The 22,861-nt window shown below is 35.4% G+C and overlaps 1 protein-coding gene across 3 annotated transcripts in view; it reads left to right on the top strand.

The window, feature by feature from the left end:
* UNC79 (unc-79 homolog, NALCN channel complex subunit) overlaps positions 1–22,861 on the top strand; it is a 162,292-nt gene that overhangs the window by 18,313 nt on the left and 121,118 nt on the right. For all 3 annotated transcript variants that reach the window (XM_053665979.1, XM_053665978.1, XM_053665980.1), the window contains 3 exons: positions 18,990–19,054; positions 22,068–22,156; positions 22,779–22,819. In XM_053665979.1, the coding sequence (XP_053521954.1) occupies positions 18,990–19,054; positions 22,068–22,156; positions 22,779–22,819 (195 nt within the window). The remainder of the gene's footprint in view (positions 1–18,989; positions 19,055–22,067; positions 22,157–22,778; positions 22,820–22,861) is intronic.

The following is a 22,861-nucleotide window of genomic DNA, read 5'->3' as shown; positions in this document are numbered from 1 at the left end:
CTCTTGCTGGATTTATGTATGTGCCTCTAGACATTGCCATAAATCCATTCTGAAACTGGGTGGTATAAAATGAATTAATGAAAATTAATTTCAGAAGCGTTTATGACACTGCAGTGTAAGTCTCAGTTTCCTGTTGCTCAGTTTGCTACACGTTGCTCTGTGGTCTTAACTACCGCTGATGTTAATCCCTGCAGAGGTGTGAGTGCAGTGTAGTGCCACGTTCGCTCACCATGAGCAAAACTTCAGGTGGCCAGTTCTGTTCTGATGAGAAGATTTGGAGCATGTTCAGCGTTACCAGTTTATACGCTCAGTGAACATTAAATGACCCTGCTAACCTCGTTGGCCAGAATAACAGTTGGTGACTATTGGTGTCATTAATAACTGAGAAGTAAACATTGAATGTAATGACATTTAAATGTAATGACATATGTTTATCAAAAACAAACCAACCCCAGGTCCTCTGTTGTGGTTATGTTTATATATCATAAAATCAAAGAAGCAACCCGTGGCTAATGGAGTTTTGGATGCCCCCGACTACCTTCTCCCCTGTGCCCTTAATGGTATACATAATATTCTGAAAATGGAAGAAGTGGTTGTTTTGCCACAATTAGCTTTTATTCAAGTTATTGTGGGATTGTGTACTGATATTCTAGATCCTACTTCTTTCTTGGCATCGCTCGTATTTCCAAGGTGATTTGACGTGGTTCAGAGGGGAATTAACTTAATTCTGTTTCTTATGTTCCTGATTAAAGCCAAGTGTTAGAGTTATTAACACCTGTTTTTGGGGGGGCTTTGATGGTCCTTGGTGGCCTTATTCTAAACTCAGAACAAATAATATTGGCTATAGTGGCAGCAATACTGTTAATTATGACAGTGAAGGTAGATAGGAAGTCATTTTTAAAAAATAGAAATTGGTATCTCTGGGGTTTTATATCCATGGTAGTAGAGAATGTTGAAGTGTTGCTAAATAGATAATTGAATATAAAAGCAAAAGTAGCTTGGAAGCATTAATAAAATAAAAGGTGAAATAACTGAAATATTTGATACCAACCCCTCTCAACAGATCCCTGAAATAAGCATTTATAGGATGTATGAATGGGTAACCAGTATTAAATGAAATGTATTTATTTAGTAAATATTTGAAGAGTAATTTAACATTCCAGGCCCTGTCATTTTTGACACAATCAGACATCGTGGAGCTTAGTACAATCTAGATATGAAAACTAATCCAGTTATTCAATCAATATTCATGGGGTATCTGCTATTAGCTAGGCATTATTGTAGGTCCTGGTGGTAACACAATGAAAAACCACACTACAATCACTAATATCTCAGTGTGTACATTTCGATCGTGGGGGAAAGACCAGGAAAGCACCTGACAGTGTGGTGAGTGATAAGGCAGAACAAGTACAGTTGACCCTTGAACAACACAGGAATGAGGGGCGCTGATGCCCCACCCCCCTGCACAGTTGGAAATCTCTGTATAACTTTAGACTTTCCCAGAATGTAACTACTGGTCACCTCCTGTTGATGGGTAGCCTTACCGATTATAGGTGAATAACATGTATTTTGTGTGTTATTTGTATGATATACTGTATTATTGAAGTAAACTTGAGAAAAGAAAATGTTATGATGGAAATCATAAGGAAGAGAAAGTCCATTTATAGTATTATTGAAAAAAAATCCGTGCATAAGTGCAATTTAAATTCGGGCTGTTCGGGGGTCAACTGTTCATAGTGCTGTGGAAACATACAGAAAGGACCTCTGACCTCACCTCCAGGGTAGGCAAGTTGAGGAGGGCTGAGGTGTCAAGAAATGTTCTTCAGTGAGTGACGTGTAAGCTGATTCCTGAATGAGATGCACCCACTAGATGTTACGAGGGGAGTGAATCATTAGTGGGTAAAATGTGAGACTGAGGCCGAAGGAACTGTGTGGATTTGGACTGGAACCTAAAGATAGCGTGATCATACTTTAGTTATTCCAAAAAGTTGAATGCATCCGGACAGTGGAGGGAGAGGGGGAGAGCAGCCCGGGAGAGGCAGAAGGCCGGTGAAGGAGATTGGATTTCATCCTAAAGGCAAAGGGAAACTGCAGACTGGTTGTAAAGGGAGAAGCCACATGATGAGATTAGTCTGTTTAGAGCATCCCACAGGCCCCCGGGGAAATTGAGAGCTGCTTCCAGTTCCCTCTGTGACCACACTCTCTTGAAGGGCCAGACAAACCTGTCTTCCCAGGATATAGTTCAGCCTGTGCTGACTAAGAGCAGAGCGGCTCTTTCTTCTTAGCTTGGCCTCTCTGCCTACGGGCATTCGTTCTTCAGTCCATCCTTGTAATCACGTCTCCACACACTTCCGTTCTTTTGACAGCATCATAATGTGCCTGCTACCCGCCACGCACTGTCCAAGTCGCTAGGGAAGCAGCTTTCTTGGGACTCCCATCGAGTGAGTGGGTCACGGCATTCTCTGCAGAAAATGGGAGATCACGGAAACAGTGAACCGTTCTGGTCTGTGTGTTACTATTTATCCAGCACTGTCTGCTTGTCGGACATTGTTCTTGCTGCTTATTGTCTCATTTAATACTCGACCTTTCTCCTAATTGAACAGAATTTATAGACTAAGCACCAGATTAGGTTTTATAGACATTTTCCTTTTTTTAAAATTTTATTTATTTATCTTTAGAAGGGAAGGGAAGGAGAGAAAAATCAATGTATGGTTGCTTCTGGTGCATCCCCTGCTGGGAACTGGCCTGCAACCCAGGCATGTGCCCTGACAGGGAATCGAACTGTGATCTTTTGGTTTGCAGGCCCGTGCTCAGTCCACTGAGCTACACCAGCCAGGGCCATGTAGACATTTTCTTAATTAGCTTTCACAAAAATCTTGAGAGGTAAGGATGAGGAGTGGGACATAGTTTAAGTCACATCACTAAATTCAGATGTATGATAAGGAAACTCTGCCTGAATTTGAACCTAGATTATTTTCATGGAAAACCCACATTTTTCTGGTTTAACATTTGTTATATTTGTTAACGTTTTGATATATTTCCTTTCAGTTTTTTGCTGCACATTTAAAATAAAGTTGAGATCACATTGTATATAATTATACAAGGTTACCTCCCCAACCTTTTAGTATGATAGTTTTCAAATACAGAATTTTAAAGAATAACACTATGAAACATACATAGCCACATAGATTTAATAATTGTTAGTAATTCACTGTAATTTTAACTCTATATATGTATATAAATTATTTATTGCTTTTAAGTATAATAACATAGGAATATTTGCAACTGGCATGAATATGACCGAATAGTGAGGTCATCTACAGAGTTTGCCTCTTCTGAGTTTATTAGTATTTATCAACAACCAAAACTACCCCAAGTATTTTGGGCATTAAATACGAGTTTTAAAGCTGAAAAAAATTATAGTTTTCTTGGCAATGACGGCCCCCTCCCACCCATTGTGTTGTTCTATGAAGCTCTGCTTCTGTGGGGAAGAAAGAAATTATTTAGCAATTCCCTTCAGCAGTGTCCAACAGGTAAATAACAGCCTTCGTGAGCAAAGGTCAGCACCAGTTGTGCTATAGTTTCTACTCAAACTATGAGACAAAAGGTGTGGGAAGATATATTATTTCCAGGGCAGAGAATGTTGAAAACACAGAGAGGGCTTAGCTAACTACAGACAGCACTGCAAGATTAAACCAAATTAGTAGTTAGATTTCTGAGTTGTATTCCCAGCAAGTACAAGAAGCTCTACCATCTTTTTATGTCGAAATTTCCCCATCAGTGAGTTGCTTATCTTTTTATTATCTTAGTTTTTTCTCCATCCACAAAATTAAAAAATGTTTTGAACCTTTTTACTGTGCATTGTACACATGTAGAAAAACACACAAATTTTGAGTTTCTGTGGACACCTCCCGCCATGTTCACTGCCATGATTACCGCCTTCTGCTATCCTGAAGGAAACCCATTGACCTGCCTTCCAACAGCAGAGATTGGTTTCGCCTGAGTTTGAATGTTATGTAAATGGAATCATACATTACTTATTTGTGTTTGTGTGCAAGGTATCCTTGGGTTGAGCATAACTGTGTGCTTTGTTCATGTTTATTGCTATATATAAGCTACCAAATGAATGTACCACAGTGTACGTGTCTGCTTTACTATTAATGGATATTTGGGTTGTTGCCACTTTTGGTTATTATAAGTAATGCTGCTGTGAACATCCACATATCTTTTGGTACACATATGTACGCATTTCCGTTAGCTGCATTACCAAGGTAGGATTCCTCGGTTAGAGGATATGCATATGTCCAATTTTAATGGATAATGGCAAACGGTTTTCCAAAAGGGTTGTACTAATTTATACCTACATTAAAAAAGCGTGAGAGTTCTTTTTGCCTATATTCTACATTTTGGGCAGTTCTTTATTTTGTTTTTAAAATTTTAACCATTTTTGAGGGTATGTAGAAGTATCTAATCGTGTGATAATTTGCGTTTCCCTTATCACTAATGCACACTTTTTGATCTATTTATTGGCTAGTTAGATATTTATATAATCTTTGTCAGTTATGTATGTTGCAAATATCTCCTTTTTTAATTCTCTAAATGATAATTTTGATTAACTCAAGGTTTAAAAAAAAGATTTTATTTATTTATTTATTTTTAGAGAGAGGGAAAGGGAAGGAGAAAGAGAGTTAGAGAAACATCAGTGTGTGGTTGCCTCTCACGTGGCCCCCACTGGGGACCTGGCCTGCAACCCAGGCGTGTGTCCTGACTGGGAATCGAACTGGCGACCCTCTGGTTCACCTCCTACACTCATTCCACTGAGCTGCACCAGCCAGGGCTCAAGGTTTTTTTTAATGCAATCAAATTAGCAACCTTTTTTTTCCTTTTATGTGCAATAAATGCATTATTGGGGTGACACTGGTTAACAAAAACATACAGGTTGCAGGTGCACAATCCTACAACACCTCATCTGTGCACTGTACTGTGTCCACAACCCCAAGTCAAGTCTCCTTCCGTCACCATTTGTCCCCCTGTACACTCCTCTACCTCCCCACTGGCAGTGACCACACTGTTGTCCATTTCCATGAAGTTTTTCTTTTCTATCAATTCCTCCCCAGTCCAGCTCCCCAACCCCTCCCTAGCACCTGTCAGTGTACTCTCTGAGTCTGTCTCTGTTTTGTTTCGTTCTTTTTGTTCATTAGATCTACATGTGAGCAAAATCATAGGGTATTTGTTTTTCTCTGACTGGCTTATTTCACTTAGCATAATGCACTTCAGGTCCATCTATACTGTTGCAAATGGTAAGACATCCTTCTTTTAACACAGCTGAGTAGTATTCCATTGTGTGAATGTACCACAGCCTTTTTATCCTCTCATCTACTGATGGACATTTGGGCTGCTTCCAAATCTTGGTGATTATAAATAACGCTGCAGCGGACATAGGGTGCCCATATTCTTTTGAATTCGTGTTTTGGATTTCCTCAGATAAATTTCTAGAAGTAGAATCTTTTTCTTTAAAGGACTTTTTATATCCTGTCTAAGAAAGTCTTTCCCTACTCCAAAATTATGACAATATTCTTCGTAGTCATCAGAATATTTGTATTTTACCTTTTACATTTAAATTGTATCTAGAATTAATTTTTCTGTGTGGTGTGAGGTGCACAAGTCAAAAATTTTTCTTGTGGATAGCCAGTTGACTCAACATCATTTATTGAAAACGCCCTTTCCTTCTGGTCTGTGGTACCTTTTTTAAGGATGGTTTTGCCTCTGGATCCTTTGTTTAGTTCAGTTTATGTATTTTTTCTCAACACCATAGTGTCTGAATTAATGTAGCTTAATAAAATTTTATATCCTTCAGTGCAAGTCTTTCCACCTTGTTACAATTGTTTTTCTCTTTCTCATCTCCCCTGTTTTCTCTTCTTACTGTTCTTTTTCCTCTTTTTTTTTTTTTTCTTCCTGGTTATTTTCAACTATTTGCTGAGTTAAAGAGTTTATCCAGTTAAACACATATAAACATACATATAAACAAACACATATAAACACACATATAAACATACATATTAAGATTTGTATTGATTGAGAATGCCTTGAATCTATAGATCCATCTAGGGAACTGATGTTTTTATAATATTGAGTCTTCCAACCTATGCACCTAGTATATCTCCACTTATTTAGACTTTCTTCAGTTTTTCTCAGTGCTGTTTTCTGTGTAGATGTCTTGCCTATCTCACATGTAGTATGTCCTTAGGTTTTTATTTTCTGATGTTATCATCAGCGATATATCTTTTTAAAATTACACTTCTTATCTCCTTGTTGCTAATATGTAGATATGCAGTTAACTCTGGTATATTGTTCTTATATCCAGCAACCTTGCTAGATCAATTTTAATATCTAATAATTTATTGTAGTTTTGTTTCAAAGATACTTTTCATGTATGCAATTATATTATGTTGAGTGACGGTTTAATGTCTCCTTTTCAATTCTTGTGCTTTATATTTCTCTTGCATTGTTGAACTGGCTACCACCTCCTGTGCCATGCTGAGTTCGAAGTTCCTTCGTGGTTTTATTTTTGACTCATTGGGCCATTTAGGAGAATGATTATTAATTTAGAAATATATGGGGATTTTCCTAGTGGGGTTTTGTACTGATTTATAGCTCGATTCTTCTGTGGTCAGACAATATACTTTGTATTTTTAATTCCTTTGACACTTTTATACTTTCTTCAGAGTTCCTGTGTACTTTAAGAGAATTTGTATTTTGCAGTTGTTGGATACTGGGTTTTATATATGTCAGTTAAATAAAATTTGTTAATTGTGTAGTTCAAATCTTCTGCATCCTTATTGGGGGTTTGTCTTTCTTTTATCAGTTACCAGAAATAGAATGTTAAAATCTCCTACTATGATTGTAGATTTGTGTATTCCTCCTTGTAGTTCTATTAATATTTGCTTGTATACATTTGGAGGCTGTATTACGAGGTATATACAAATTGAGAATGCAGTAGCTTCCTGGAGAATTGAAACTTTTACCGTGATGAAATGCATGTCTTTATCTCTAGCAATGCTTTTTTTTGGTGTTAAAATCCACTTTGCCTTATATTAATAGCTACACTAGATTTCACGAATGCCTAGCATAACTTTTCCTCTGTTTTTGACTTTGTAATCATATATTTCACATGTCTTATGAACAGCATATTATTCTGTTTCTTAAACTCAATTTTCATGACACTTGGCTTTTAATTGGGGTATTTAATCCATGTATGTAATGTAATTACTGATATATTTGATTAAAAATCCATTTTCTATATGCTTTCTATTTCTCCTGACTTTTTCTCTCTGTTTTGCATCTTTTGCACTGATTAAGTGTTCTACCTTTTTCTTAGTGAGCTGTTTTGTGTTTTGTATTCTTTTAGTTACTAGCCTAGAGGTTATACCATACATCTTGACTTATCGGCGTCTAGCACAAAATAGTAGTTTACCTTTTCAGGTAAAAGACCGAAGATTTTAACTTCTTTTACCCTCTCCTGACTTCCACGCTATGCTTAATTTTCATAATTTCACAAAACATAATTATTATTATTCTTTGCAGTTAATATTCATTAGATTTTCTGTTCATTAGATAGGAAAGATTCATTAGCGTGGCACCACTTACTGAAAAGACTGTCTTTTCTCCAATGAATATTTTCTGCTCCATTGTCAAATATTCATTGATTAGGTATGCTTGGGTTTACTTCTGGGCTCTTGATTCTGTTTCATTGGTCTATTTGTCTCTTTTTGTGCCAGTAGCTTTACACTATAACTTGACTTAAGGAGAGTGATGCCTCCTGCTTTGTTCTTCTTTCTCAGGATTTCTTTGGCTAAATGGGTTCTTTTGTCATTCCATACAATTTTTAGGAGTGTTTTTTCTACTTCTGTAAAATTGTTGAACTCTTGATAAGGACTGTATTGAATCTGTAGATGGCTTTTGGTAGTACTGGCATTTTAACTATTAATTTTGCTAATCCATGAACATGGGATGTCTTTTCATTTATTTGTGTTTTCTTTGATTTCTTTCATCAGTGTCTTGTAGTTTTCAGAGTAGATATCCTTCATCTCCTTCATTAAATTTATTTCTAGGTATTTTATTATTTTTGTAGCTATTACAAATGGGATTAATTTCTTTATTTTGTTTTTAGAAAATTTACTGTTAGTGTATAGAAATGTTACTGATATTTTTGTGTTGATTTTGTATCTTGCAACTTGACTACATTCATTGATTAGATCTAACAGTGTTTTAGTTGAGTTTTTAGGATGTTCTCTGCATAAAACTGTGTCATCTGCACATAGAGACAATTTTACTTCTTTTTTCTGATTCTGATAACATTTGTTTCTTTTTCTTGCTTGATTGTTCTAGCTAGGACTTTGTATTATGTGGACTAGGAGTGGTGAGGGTGAGCGTTCTTGTCTTGTTCCTGATCTCAGAGAATAGCTCTCAGCCTTTCACCATTGAGTGTGAGGTTACCTGTGGGCTTGTCATATGAAGCCTTTATTATATGGAGATATGTTTCTTCTATGATTAATTTGTTGAGCATTTTGAGCATGAATGGCTGTTAAATTTTGTCAAGAACTTTTCCTGGGTCTATTGAGATGATTGCATGAGTCTTCCATTCTCTGGTATTAATATGATGTATCACATGGATCAATTTGTGTGTGTCGAACCATCCTTGGATCTCAGGGATGAATCTTACTGATCGTGGTGAATGATCCATTTCATGTGCTGCTGAATTTGGTTTGCTAGTGTTTGACCAAGATTTTTTGCATCTATATTCATTAGGAATATTGACCTGTAGTTTTCTTTACTAGTAGTATCCTGTTCTGGTTTTGATAACTGGATAACGCTGGGCCAGTAACCTGAGTTTGGGAGTGTTAACTCCTGTTCAGTTTTTTCGAACAGTTTGAGAAGATTGTTATTAGTTCTTTAAATATTTGGTAAAATTCACCAGTGAAATGTTCTGGTCCTGGGCTTTTCTTTGCTGGGAGATTTTTGAGTTCTGATTTAATCTCTTTACTATAGATGGTCTATTCAGATTTTCTATTTATTTCTGGTTCAGTTTTGGTAAGTTGTATTCAATATGTTTCTAAGAGTTTTTCCATTTCTTTTAGGTTGTCTAGCTTGTTGGCATATCATTGTTCATAGCAGCCTCTTATAAGCCTTTCTATTTCTGTGGTATCAGGTGTGATGTCCCTGTTTTCATTTACAAATTTGTTGATTTGGGGCCCTCTCTCTTTTTCCCTTGGTTAGTCTAACTAAGGGCTTGTCAGTTATAGGAATCCCTTTTGTTTTTTAATTTAGAGACTTATTTATAAAAAAGAATTTTTCTTAAATGTTTTATATATAAATATCTTTTCATCAACTTTTGCCTGTAATGTAAAGAGTGCTTTTAATTAGAAAATATAGGTCCTTTTTCAGGAAATTTCTCATTAATGAAATTTTAAATTATTGCTTTTCTCAAATTGTCTTGGCATTTTTCTTGAGGGATACCTATAATTTATAGGTCAGATTTTTATTTTATGTGCTGTGTAGCTATTATAACCACTATTTTCCACATTTTATTTTATTTTATTATCTTATGTTTTATTCCACATAAATTTTCCATTTATCTTTTCCTCTACAGTCTTAGCTTTTTGGTTAATTTATTCTATAACTTAACTTTTCTTCCAAATCAACTCTATTTATTGTTTCGAGGGAGGGTTTCTAATTCTGCTGTTGTAGTTGAAGTGTACTCACACTCACATTTCTTATCCAAATCCATTTTTAGCTCATTCTCTTGGCTTCCTGTCTCACCCTGAATTTTTATGACTTTCTGCTCCTGCTTTTATAGAGGCCATGTGTTCCTGCATCATGTTGCAGATGCCACACATTTCCCTGGAATGTTTTGATTCATAGACTAGGTAATTTTCAGACACATGTTTTTTTTCTCAGTCTTTACGATGACATTTCTCTTTCTTTGAAGTATCTATTTGGATCATCCTTAATTTTTTTCCTTTTTAAGATCAACTTTATTGAGGTATCATTTTCATGCAATAAAATGACCCATTTTTTGCAAAGTTTGATAACTTGTTAACAAACTTAGACACTAATGTGACCAATGTGGTAATCGACATGTAGAGTACTTCCATCGCCCCACAAAGATTTCATGTTTCTCTTTCAGTCAATCCATACCCGTACCCTACTTCCTCTATGGGCAACCGCTGATCTGCTTTTTGTCATTATAGATTGGTTATCAGCCTCTCCTACGATTTTATATGAATGGAGTCATATGGTACATACCATTTTTATGTCTGCTTATTTCACTCAGCATAACATTTCCGAGATTTATCCATGTTAATGTAGAAGTAGTTCATTTCTTTTTAATGCTGAATAGCTTTTTGTTGTATGGATATATCACAGTTAGTTTATGCCCCTGTGTCCTTCCTATTTGTTCCTCCAAATCCCTCTCTCTTTTTCCCCTTAAATTTCCTTCTCTCTCCTCTCTGGTCATTGTCCCCTTGTTCTCTATTTCAGTGTCTTTTGTTTTTTTTTCTGCTTGCTTGTTTGTTTTGTTGTTTAGCTTCCTGTTAAAGGTGAGATCATATGCTATTTGTCTTTCAACACCTGGCCTATTTCACTCAGCATAATGCTTTCCAGTTCCATTCATGTTGTTGCAAAGGGTAGTAGCTCCTTCTTTCTCTCTGCTATGCACTCACTTCTTGATGAACATTTTGACTTATTATGAGTAAAGCTATAAACATCCATACAATTTTTTTGTAAAGATACACATTTATTTCTCTTGATAAATACCTCATTGTGAAAGTGCTGGATCCTATGCTAAGTGCATGCTTAATTTAAAAGAAATGTCCAGGCAGTTCTTCAAGAGTGGTTGTATCCTGTTACACACTCTTAGGCAATGTGTGAGAGTTCGGTTGTTCTACATTATTAGCAACACTTTGGATGTTGGTTGTTTTTTTAGTGTTCGATATTCTGATCACCACGTATTAGAATCATGTTTAATTTGCATTTCTCTGATAACAAATGATAGCAACTCTCCAGGTGCTTATTGGCCATTTGTATATCTTTTTGGGGAAGTTCTCAATGAAATCGTTTAGTCATTTTTCAAATTAGGTTGCTTGTCTATTGTTATATGTACAAAATAGAAGACTTTTTGCCAGATGAATGTATTGTGAATATGTTCTGTCAGTCAGGGGCTTTGTAAAGCATTTCAAAGAGCAGGAATTTTACATTTTGATAAATTTCAAGTTACCCATTTTTTTGTCTTTCCTAAGTTTATAAAGAAATCTCCTGTGTTTTATTCTAAAAGTTTTATAGTTTTTACATTTAATTATATGATTCATTTGTAATTAATTTTTTAAAAAGATTTTATTTATTTATTTATCTTTAGAGGGGAAGGGAAGGAGACAGGAGAGAAATATCAATGTATGGTTTCCTCTCATGCATCCCCTGCTGGGAACTGGCCTGCAACCCAGGCATGTGCCCTGACTGGGAATTGAACTGTGACCCTTTGGTTCTCAGGCCTGCATTCAATCCACTGAACTACACCAGCCAGGTGTAATTAATTTTTCATAATGGTGAGAGGTAAGGGTTGACTTTTTCCCTTTAGGATAGCCAATTGTTCCAGTTCAATTTGTGGAAAAAATTACTTTTTCCACATTGAATAACCTTGACTATTTTGTTGAAAACCAATTGACCTCATATGCACGGGTCTATTTCTAGACCCAATATTTTACTCCAGTGTCTATTCTTACACGAGTATCACATTGTTTTGAATACTGCAGCTTTACAGTGAAGCTGCAGTCACAAAGTATATATCAGGACCAGTTCTTTTTAAAAATTATTTTGACCCTTTTAGGACCTTTGCATTTTCATGTAAATTTTTCTATCAGCCAGTTAGTTTCTACAAAACAGTGTGCTTGGATTTGGATTAGGATTACATTGAATATGTAGTTTAGTTTGGGGGATACTTGATATCTTTAGAAAAAACTTACTATTGAGCCTTCTGATCCACCACAATCATGGCATATTTGGTCATTTATTTGTTTTAATTTCTCTCAGTAATGTTCACTAGCTTTTAGTGGACAAGTCTTGCAGATATTTTGTTAAACATATTTGTAAATATCTTACAGTTTTAGGTGCTGTTGTAAATAATGTTTAAAATATAGTCAACTTCTTTATTGCCATTATATAGAAACATAATTGATTTTTGTATATTAATTTTATTTTGCAACCTTGCTAAATTTACTTAGTTTTTGTAGCTTATTTGTAAATTTCTTAAAATTTTCTGTATACATGACTATGCCCTCTTGCAAATAAAAGTAATTAAAACATTTTCTTCTTTCTAACTTGTATGCCTGTTTGCCAGCCTGCTGTCTACCCTGCCCCCACCCTCCCTTCCTTCCCTCTTACCCCTCTTTTCCCTTTTTTTCCTTCTTCCTTCCCCTTTTCCTCTCTCTGTTTCTTTTTCTCATTGCATTGGCTCATATCTCCAGTTCAGTGTTGAACAGAAGTACCGAGAGTGGATATCTTTGTTTTTCACCCCATCCTGATGGGAGGAAGTATTAAGGCTTTCACCATTAAATAAACAGATTGAGGGAGTCCCTGTCTATTCTTAGTTGGTGAGAGTTTTCATCATGAGTGAATGTAAATTTTGGTCAAATTCATTTTCTTCTATTTTGGTTAAATACATTTTGAGATCATATGACTTTCTTTATTTATTCCATTAATATGATACATTACACTGACTTACTGTGCAATATTAAACTAACCTTGTATTCCTGAGATAAATTCTATACTGTCAACTGTGTTATAGTGTCAAATTTAATTTGCTAATTTTTTATTGTGTCCTTGCTTCTATGTTTATGAGGGATATTGATCTAGTTTTCTTTTTTTTAAAGATTTTATTGATCTAGTTTTCTTTTTTTAAAAGATTTTATTGATCTAGTTTTCTTTTTTTAAGATTTTATTTATTTTTAGAAAGAAGGGAAGGGAAGGTGACAGAGAGGGAAAGAAATATTATTGTGTGAGAGATAAACGGTTGCCTCTCATAAGTCCCCAGTCAGAGACCTGGCCCACCACCTAGACATGCTCCGTGACTGGGAATCAAACACTTTGGTTCCCAGGCTGGCGCTCCATCCACTGAGCTGCACCACCCAGGACTGGTTTGGTTTTCTTTGATCATAATGCCTTCATCTAGTTTAGTTTACAGAGTAATGCTGACTTCATAAAGTAAAATGGTGTTTCCTTCTCTTCTATTTTCTGAAAGCATTTATGTAGGATTTGTATTATTTATTCTCTTAGTTAATAGAATCACTGGTGGATCCATCCAGACTTGGGGTTTTCTTCATGGGAATGTTTTACATTGTGTATTAAATGTAATAGTTATGGGACATTTACATTTCCTTTTTATGGAATCAGATTTTGTAATGTGTGATTTTTGAGGAATGTGGGCATTTTCATCTGACTTATCAAACTTATCAGCATGTCTGTAGGATCTTCCATGATATCCTATTTTTCATTTCTGATATTGGTAATTTTTCTTCTCTATATTTTTACTCATTAGGCTAGCTAGAGGACTTATCAATTTTATTAAACTTTCCAAAGAACCAATATTTGGTTTTATAATTTTCTCTATTGGGTTTCTGTTTTCAATTTTGTTGATTTATGTTTTTATCTTTATTTTATTTTTTCAGGTAACACTGAGTTTTATTTGTTTTTTCTATCCTATTAAAGTAGAAGCATAAGTTATTTTTTGCTTATTTTGTATTTTCTAATATAAAAATTTTAAGTTATAAATTTTCCTTTAAATATTGCTTTAGTTGCATCCCACAAATTTGATATGCTGTGATTTTATTGTGCTTTGGTACAGGATATTTTAAAATGTTCTTTGTGATTTCTTCTTTAATTTGGGGATTATTTAGAAGTGTATTTTTTGAAATACACAAATATTTGGTGACTTTCCAGATATGCTTTTGTTACTTCCAGCTTAATTTCATTATGGTCAGGAAACATACTCTTTGCAAATGATCTATATAAATTTTTAAGGCTTATTATTTTATGGGCCAGAATATTATTTCTGTTAGTAAACTTTGCATATACCTTTGAAAATAATGTCTATTCCACAGTGGTTGAGTCATTAGGTCAAGTTGTTGAGAATGTTGTTCAGGTCTTATATTTTTACTGATTTTCTGTCTGCTTGCTTTATAAATTACTAAAAGAGGATTGGTGAAATGTACACTAATTATGGACTCACTTCTTTTAGTTTTGTCAGTTTTGTTTCACATAATTTGAAACTCTACCATTAGATGCACAGATATTTATGGTTGTTATGTCATCTCTGTGAATAGACTATTACCACTGTGAAATATTCCTATTCATTACTGGTTATATGCTTTGTCCTGGAGTACTTGTCTGATATTTACATAGACACTCCAGTATTCTTATTATTACTGTTTGCTAATGCTATGCTATTCATATATTATATAATGGCACAACTTCTTCTATCTGTTTACTTTTAACATATCTATATTTATATTTCACATGTTTCTCACAGGCAGCATATATTTGAATCATGTGTTTTGAAAAACTTAAGTCCTATTTGACAACCTCTGCCTTTTAGAACATTTACATGTAATAGGATTTTTTAGGCCATTTACATTTAATGTAACTACAGATATAGTTGGGGTTAAGCTCATCACTTTGTACTTGTTTTCTATTTATTTCATCTGTTCTTAGTTCCTTTTCTTTTTTTAATATCTTGCCTTCTTTGGGGGTAATTATTTTTTAGGATTTCATTTTAATTCTGCATTGAGTTGTTAGCTATACATGTTTTTAAAAAAAGAATTGCTTTAAAGTTTACAATATATACCTTCAATTTTACAGTCTGCCTTAAAATAATACTATACTAGCTTGCATGTAAATAGTTGATAGAATTCACTGGTGAATCCATTCCATTCTCTTTGTCTCACAACATATAGCTGTTATTTTTGTTTTAAACAATAAATCATCATTTAAAAACAAGTTAATATGAATAGAAAGTCTTTTATTAATTATATTTACCATTTCCAGGACTCTTTTTGCTTTTGTGTAGGTCTGAGCTTTCATCTAGTATCGTTTTCCTTCAGCCTCAAGACCTTTCTTTAACATTTCTAGTAGTGGAGCTCAGCTGGCAATAAATTCTCTTTTCTTGTGTTTGTCTTCAAATAGTCTTTATTTCATATTCATTTTTGAAGGATATTTTCACTGGGTATAGAATTCTAGGTTGACAGTTTTTTTCTTTCAGCCTATTAAAGATGTCGTTCCATTGTCTTCTGGCTTGCATTGTTTCTGACGAGAAATCAGCGATCATTCTTATCTTTGTTCCCTTGTAAGTAATGTGTCTTTTTTTCCTGGCTGCTTTTAAGATTTCCTCTTTATCACTGGTTTTCATCAACTTAATTTTAATGAGTTTTGGTGTGATTTTCTTTGTTTTTATTTTGCCTAAGATTCATTGAGCTTCTTGGATCTGTGGGTTTATAGTTTTCACTAAAACTGAAACATTTTGGCCACTTTTCTTTTCAAATAATTGCCATTCCCTGCTCCGTTTTCTTCTTTTTGGCTTTTAAACATACATGCTTATTCTTCTTCCTATTTTCCCACAGCTCATTGAAGCTCTCTTTATTTTTCTTCCAGTATTTCAGTTTGGGTTGTTTCTGTTGTTATGTCTCCTAATTCACTGATCTATTCTTCTGTATTATCTAACCTGCCATTACTTCGGTTCTGTGAATTTTTCATTTTTGATATTGTATTTTTAATTTTTAGAAATTTCATTTGAATCTTTATTATATCATTAATTTCTGTCTTCATTGTGTTCATGTTTTCCTTTAAATATATTTATAATAGCTGTTTCAAAGTCCTTGTTTGCTAAAACTACCTCAGTTCTGTAATTTCTGGGTTTGTTCCTAAGGACCAGTTTTTTCCCAGTTATGGATTACATTTTCCTCCTTTTAAATATTCAGTGATTTTTGACTGGATGCTGGACTTTGTGAAGATCACATTATTGAGTGTTTAGATTTTGTTGTCTTTGATTACAATCTGTTGAAGTTTGTTTTGGCTGTCCAAGTACTGGTGGATCAGCTTGATCCTTCCAAGTCTTGTTCTTATGTTTTGTTAGGGTGAAACTTGGGTAGCTTTTTCACTAATGGTATTTCAGCCCTCCTAGTATGGTATGACTTGCTAGAGTCTGTATTGAATATTCCAGGTTTTCACAGAGTTTCTTCTACTCTGGCTGGTTGGAACTTGAATATCTTCCAGCCCTGTATGAGATGTAGGAATTATTTAGGTTACAGATTCCCTATAGTTGTTCTCTATGCAGCCTAATGAAGTTTTGCCTTATACATGTTCAGATTAATATAAAGTCAACACTTCAAAAGGACTCCTCCTCAGATTTCTGGAGCCCCTCTTCTTTGGTACTCTACACAGCAAATTTATGTCATCTTGCCTGTCTACACTCCATTATTTGTCCCCTCAACTCAGTAGAACCAATCTACTGTGCTAATATTTTTCCCTTCTAGGGTCCAGGTCTAGAAAGCCTTCAAGAAGAAAGCCAGGGTGATTGTAGGAGTCACTTCATTGTTTCTTTTCTCTCACGGCTCATTGTTCTGTACTACCTGTAGACCAGTTTCAGAAAATAGTTGTTTTATATACATTTTTCATTTTTAGTTGTTTATGGTAGGAAGGCAAGTCTACTACCACTTACTCTGTCATTTGGAAGCAGAATTCTTCTGCTATATTTTATGCTATATTTTTGTTTTTATTTTCAAATGAAGGGAGATATGATTATATTTGTCATGTGGTAAGGAATGTAGGGTGTCATATATTAGAATCAGTTGTAATGTTTTCCAATTACAAATACCTGTGTTCTATGTTCACAGATTTTGATTCAGCAGATCTCACATGAGTTTTAGGCATCACTCTTTTGGAACCTTGACAAGTGATTTTTTATACACAACCGAAATGAAGAGTCGCTGTTCTAGTAAGCTTAAATCTGGTATGAATTCAGTGAGCTTAAATGAAAAGTCTTACTACCTGTTCTTAACTCAGTTTCAGTCTGTAAAAATGAAATAAAAGTTTAGAGGAGTAGGACTTTCTGGGTATCCCCACCATCCACATATAAAGCATTAGTCTGTGGCAGAGCAGGAGTCTTTGTATTCTAGCTTTATTCAAGTGCTCTGGCTGTTGCACATTCCGATTTGTTTGTGCCTGTCCCATAGCAGTTTTTATATACTTTGAATATTACTTTTATCCAAAAGTGTCAAGGAAATCTCTTTGATATTTATAAAGTGATAGGCACTTGTTCTTATAATATACAGATTTGGAGATGATTTTATCTTGGGTGTGCCAACTCTTTTTGATTAATGGTGCCTTCCTGGAGCACAGTTTTGAGAAGTATTCTAGAGTCAGTTCTGGACTCAGCAGGAAGGAATGCTGTTATGGATTAGTGATATCTGTCATGAATTTGGGATTAAAGGAATAGGGCAACATGTCCTATGTATCTGCAACTGCTGTACTGGTTAAAGACACTCTTTTTTCTCTAGTTTTCATTAATTACATAAGAAAATTTGTTGCTACTCTCTGTATTTATCTTGACTTTTCCACATGTGGGAAATAAATCTTATAGTTATGGAATGCTTATATTCAAATAATTTCTTCATTTATCCATTCCTTAATCATTTCCTCTTTCTCTCTAAAGATATAATCAATGTGATACTGTTACTACGGTAGTGATTTCTGGTCTGTACTTTTTGTCTTTTTTGTATATATTTTTGAGGTCAATGTCTCTGTTGACCATATTTTCTTGAATTCCAAATTAAACATGGAATCTTATTCTTCATCTAACAATAGGGTAGTATATTTGAAGTTAGAATACTTCTAGATAGGAAATTTTATAAAATATTTGGAGCATAAATTAGTCCTGGGTCATTAACAGTAAATATTTTTGAATTATAATTTGATATATAACCAAGTAGCAATATCCTCTCACCTGAAAATTCTTCTATATTAGGTCCATCATGGTCCTATAACATTAGAATATGGCAGTTTAGAAACATTTCTTGCTTTCAAACATATAATTCTATTACTTTTTTATGATGGAGTATTATTATCTAAGGGCTTTGGGCTGCAGAGTCATCTGGATGTTAATTATTACTTGTTGTGGTTCTTGTTCTGATCTGTTCCAGATCACTTGGTTCTTGTCCTCATTCTCTGTGTTAAGGAGAACATGTTACACTGTGTTGAGGAGTTGCATATTAGCTAATACCAGAGATTTAGTTTGTGGGTCACATGCGAGAGAGAGCTACCCTTTATTTGGGCAAGAAAGTCATCTTTTCAGTCTCCACATTTGATGGGAATAGGGTGGGAAGTGGAAGTTGTTTTACCATCATTAGTTGTTATCCATTTGAAACACTTCCTTGTGCCAAAAATCTAGGGTGTTTAGCATAGCGTACGATACTGAGAAGAGCACAGCGTTAAGAGCTAAGAGATACAGGTACTCATCCCTGCTTGTCATTTACTAATGCTGTGATCATAGCAAGCCACTTAACCTTTTTAGCTTTAACTTACTCATTTGTTTAATGAGGTTAATCATCTGCTGTGCCTGTCCCACAGAGTTGATGGGAGGAACCAGTGAAACCATAGATGTGAAAACCTTTGAGAACGTACTTATGGTATATCACTGAGGTAACATTATGCTACTGTCTATGCCTCCTTATACTGGATTGTTTCCCTTCATAGGAGAATGGATGATGGATTTGTGATATCTTTGCACGATTTTAAAGTTTTTCATAGATTTAAAAATGACTTTAAGAAGCCTTCAGATGACGGTTCTATTTAGGAAAAAGGAAACTAATGAAGCATCTGCTGTGTTTTTCACGAGGACCCAAGTATTTTTGATGAGAGGAACTCATCCACTGTGCTTTGCTTTGCAGCTTGGAACCCCATCCACTGCCAGCACGTTGAATGCCACAATGCGATCAACAAACCAGCCGTGAAGGTACCGTGTCTTTGGACCTGGCCTCGTATTGTATTGTCAGTGGTCGATTACCAGGAGCAAATTGTTCAATGACATGTTAGTTCATTTATTATTTGGGGAGTTCAGCTTAATTCTCCACAGTGGTAGGACTTTCACTATTCCCATAATTTAGTTTCTGTATCTGTTCTTCCTGCCTAAATCACAACGCCCTCTTTTTCAACAATGCCCACATGTCAGCAGGAAGGAGGTAACTTGTGTCTGATTTTTTCAGTTATTCTTTCCCTCACTTTTTGTTTTACTGCATTCACAGGAGTCCTCTGACCTCCCGATGGTTTCTGGCCTCCTACTCACAGGTCAGATTCTCCCCCCGTCTTACAGGTCCACCACCAGTGTACTTCCTTGGGCCGGCTTCACACTTCTCGTAGGCTGCTTCCTGTAGCCAGTCCTCCGGGATTGGCCAAGCCATCTCACTTCCCATCACATTTCTGTGGAGGTGGAATTCACATGACATCATTTAATCACTTTACAATGAAAAGTTCAGTGGCATTTGGCGCTTTCATAATGTTGTATCACCACCTCTTCTACTTCCAAAACATTTTCATCGTCCCCCCAAATTTTACTTTCTGAGCCCCAGTTTTCCTAAGGAGCTACATTAAAAAAAATTTTCACTTTGTTCTTCCCAAAAGGTAACATGCTTGTAAGTGTGACATGTTTTTGCACGGCAACCGGTCTGTGCGGTTTCTTTATGGCAGGAGCTCACACGGGTGTGACCTCGTGACATGTGGATTGAGGGTTTCCACCTTCTAGGGGCTTATAGATGAACATTAAATGAAAAAGGAAGGATGAAACTGCAGCGTGATGCCAGTTTATTTTAAAGATTGCACATATGTATATTTATCTTCACATTCATAGTGAAAAACCATTAGTAGTGCTCATCAGAACACTACCAGTGTTTGCATTGAGAGGGAGGGTTATTTTTAAATTTCTCTTTTTTCTTTTTCTCCAATTTTCTAAGCCTGTACATTGGGTGTAAATTATACTTATAAACAGAAAGTAATTGTTTTTTTAATGCAAGAGGCAGATATGAACATATCAGTATGAGTATGAACTGACCTGTTCACAGTAGAACAGAATTCACACTATATTAGTCACAAATCAGGTGGGTCCTGTTAGTGAATTCATTTGACACGTTCAAGGTCAACCACCTAAATTCTGTTGAGTCTTTATAGTTCTAACATCCTAGGAGTTTTTCCTTTTGAGTGGAATGGACAAATATCTTTACCCAACACAGTTATCAGTGGCTCATTAGAAATGAAAGTAAAGGTGAAGAAGAGGTCTTCATGGGGCGGAAGGGAAAGACTCAGGGCGAATGGATTTATCCTCACAAAAAGCCTAATATTTCCATAATAATGAGCTATACCACGAAGCACTATGGATTTTCCAAATAGAAAAGTATTATTTATTTTTGTTGCACTAGTTGCAAAAAAGTACTTTTGGGGCAAGAGCCAAGAGTTGTGATGGGATTCACAATGAAAACACGTTGGAATTTATAGTTTGTTATATCACATTCTGCTTCTGGTTTTACTTGATTCTACTTGAAAAGCACTTTACAAAATACTATGGAGCCCAGATAATTTTCTAACGTGAGAATCGGCAAACTATGGCATTTGGGGGACAGCCACATCTGGCCTGCTGCTCATTTTGGTAAATGAAGTTTTATTTAGTTGCTCATGTATTGTTTATGCTGCTTCTATGCTACAAGAGCAGAGTTGAGTAGTTGTGATCAAGAATGCGTGGCCCGTGAAACCTGAAATATTTATTCTCTGAACGTTTACAGAAACTTTGCCAATCCCTGATATAACATACCAAAAGGTAGTTGTTACCCATTGCATCAAAGGAAGCATGAAGTCTACTGAAGGAAAGTTTCACACGGGGTGTTTAGCATTCAGGAAATAATTTACAGATTTTGATGATGCAATTATTTAAACTTAGGAATTCTAACTTTTGTGTCCCTAATCATTGAAACTCCTCAGGGTTTTAACTTTAATGACAGGCTGTTTGGTTTATAAATTTGGTTCATTTTTCCCTTTTAAATTGGTAAAAACAACAAAAGACTGGTCAGAGGAATGTTCCAGAAGAATCTATGGTATATTAGCTGCATAACTGGCTAGAGCATGGGTTGATCATTTCTTGAAAAGCAGGAACAGAATTCAAAATGACTCTGGCAAGTCATAGAAACTTAAACTAATGCAAAGTACAAAATTCAGCCAGTCATCTGACTGTTTTGTTCACTTGATTTAAAACATCCAGAAACCGAAATATCCTGAAGATCAACTAAGAAGAGATGAACACTCTTCATTCCCGAGCTTAGGCTAATGAAAACTCAGCCCTAAATAATCCGAAACTGAACAGAGCACAGCAGGGGTAACCAAACTGGTTACCAAAAGGGGTAACCTTCTCCTTATGTATGGAAGGAAAAAAAAAAAAAAAAACACCTGGAAATGCAACATTGGAGGATGAATATAGAACTTAGATTCCAGAGTGAATCATTCAATGGTAGACTGAAAGCTGCATTTTCTGAATGAGGTTTCTCTTAAGCAGAAGAGAACCTCTACTGCCAGCATTTTGGTAACAGTTATGATTTTTCTTTTTATTAATGTACTTACCTTTTCTTAAAGAGATATATCGTGTTTACCACTTTAGAGAGTAACATAGAGGCAGTTGGAGCTGCTATTGAACAAGATGATTTTTTTAATCTTTGTGGAATCAGGGTAGATTCCTTGATAGTATTTGTTACTTGAATTGCAAATAACAGGAAAAATGGAAAACTATAGTAGCCACGTTTCAAATCAACCGTATGGACTCATGTGTCAGTCAGGGCAGGAAAAACAGTTACAGGTTGAATGGGTTTAACTAAAAGTATTTACTCACTTTGCTTTGGAAAATCTGTCATTATTGAAACATTTGTGCTCACGATGTCAGGAATGTGATGAATGGGACAGGAGAGTTTATTCTGGCTTTCCATGTGTTTCAGATGTGCATAGACCCTTCCCTGTCAGTAGCTTTGGGTGATAAACCGCCCCCATTGTATCTCTGTGAAGAATGCAGCCAGAGGATTGCAGGGTAGGTATAAGGGTCCTCAATGAACGGGAAATAGGGCAAGAACAGGAGGATAAGAACAATCACTTGGACTTAAATTGGTTACATTACCCATTTTCCCATTCTGCTCTGTTTCTTAAAGAGTGCTTTGTCTGATATTTAATGTATAGCAAACTTTCATTGGAAAGATTTCAGCTTTGAAAAGTTGCAATATTTTTCTCCGCGCGACAGGAGAAAGCAATTCCTTTCACTTGCCAGCGGCTCCAGTTCTCAAGTGACCCTGTTAAAAAGGCCACAGAGAAAAATAAAACTGGCTTTTCAAACATGACATGTAATTCACAGGGGTCCTCTTTGTGTGTTAGTTTCACAGACTCCCACTCAGCTTTGTACAGATCACGCTGTATTTTGGTTGGCTTAATTAGCATCTGGAAATTATCAGTCAAAGATAACTGAATATGATAAAATGCCTATAATTTATAATTCAGCTGGAATGCACTAGACATTTTAAAAGTTTATTATGATAGTGCTCTTAATTACACTTCCTTTCTATTAAAAGCCTTTTAGCAAGAGCATGCAGCTAATTAGCATTCATGTGGAAGGGCACCATTGCTGGAAGTTCAAAAATGAATTTTGTTTTTCTTCCTAGGGACCACAGTGAGTGGTTGATTGATGTTCTTCTGCCACAAGGTACGGTTTACTTCAGAATGAATCATGAGTAATCATGACTAA

This window comes from Artibeus jamaicensis, unplaced genomic scaffold, assembly GCF_021234435.1.
Source record: "Artibeus jamaicensis isolate MK-2021 breed Jamaican fruit bat unplaced genomic scaffold, CSHL_Jam_final contig_444, whole genome shotgun sequence".
Classification (NCBI taxonomy): Eukaryota; Metazoa; Chordata; class Mammalia; order Chiroptera; family Phyllostomidae; genus Artibeus; species Artibeus jamaicensis.
Note: the sequence above shows the minus strand (reverse complement) of the source record. Positions and strands in the feature narration are given on the sequence as shown.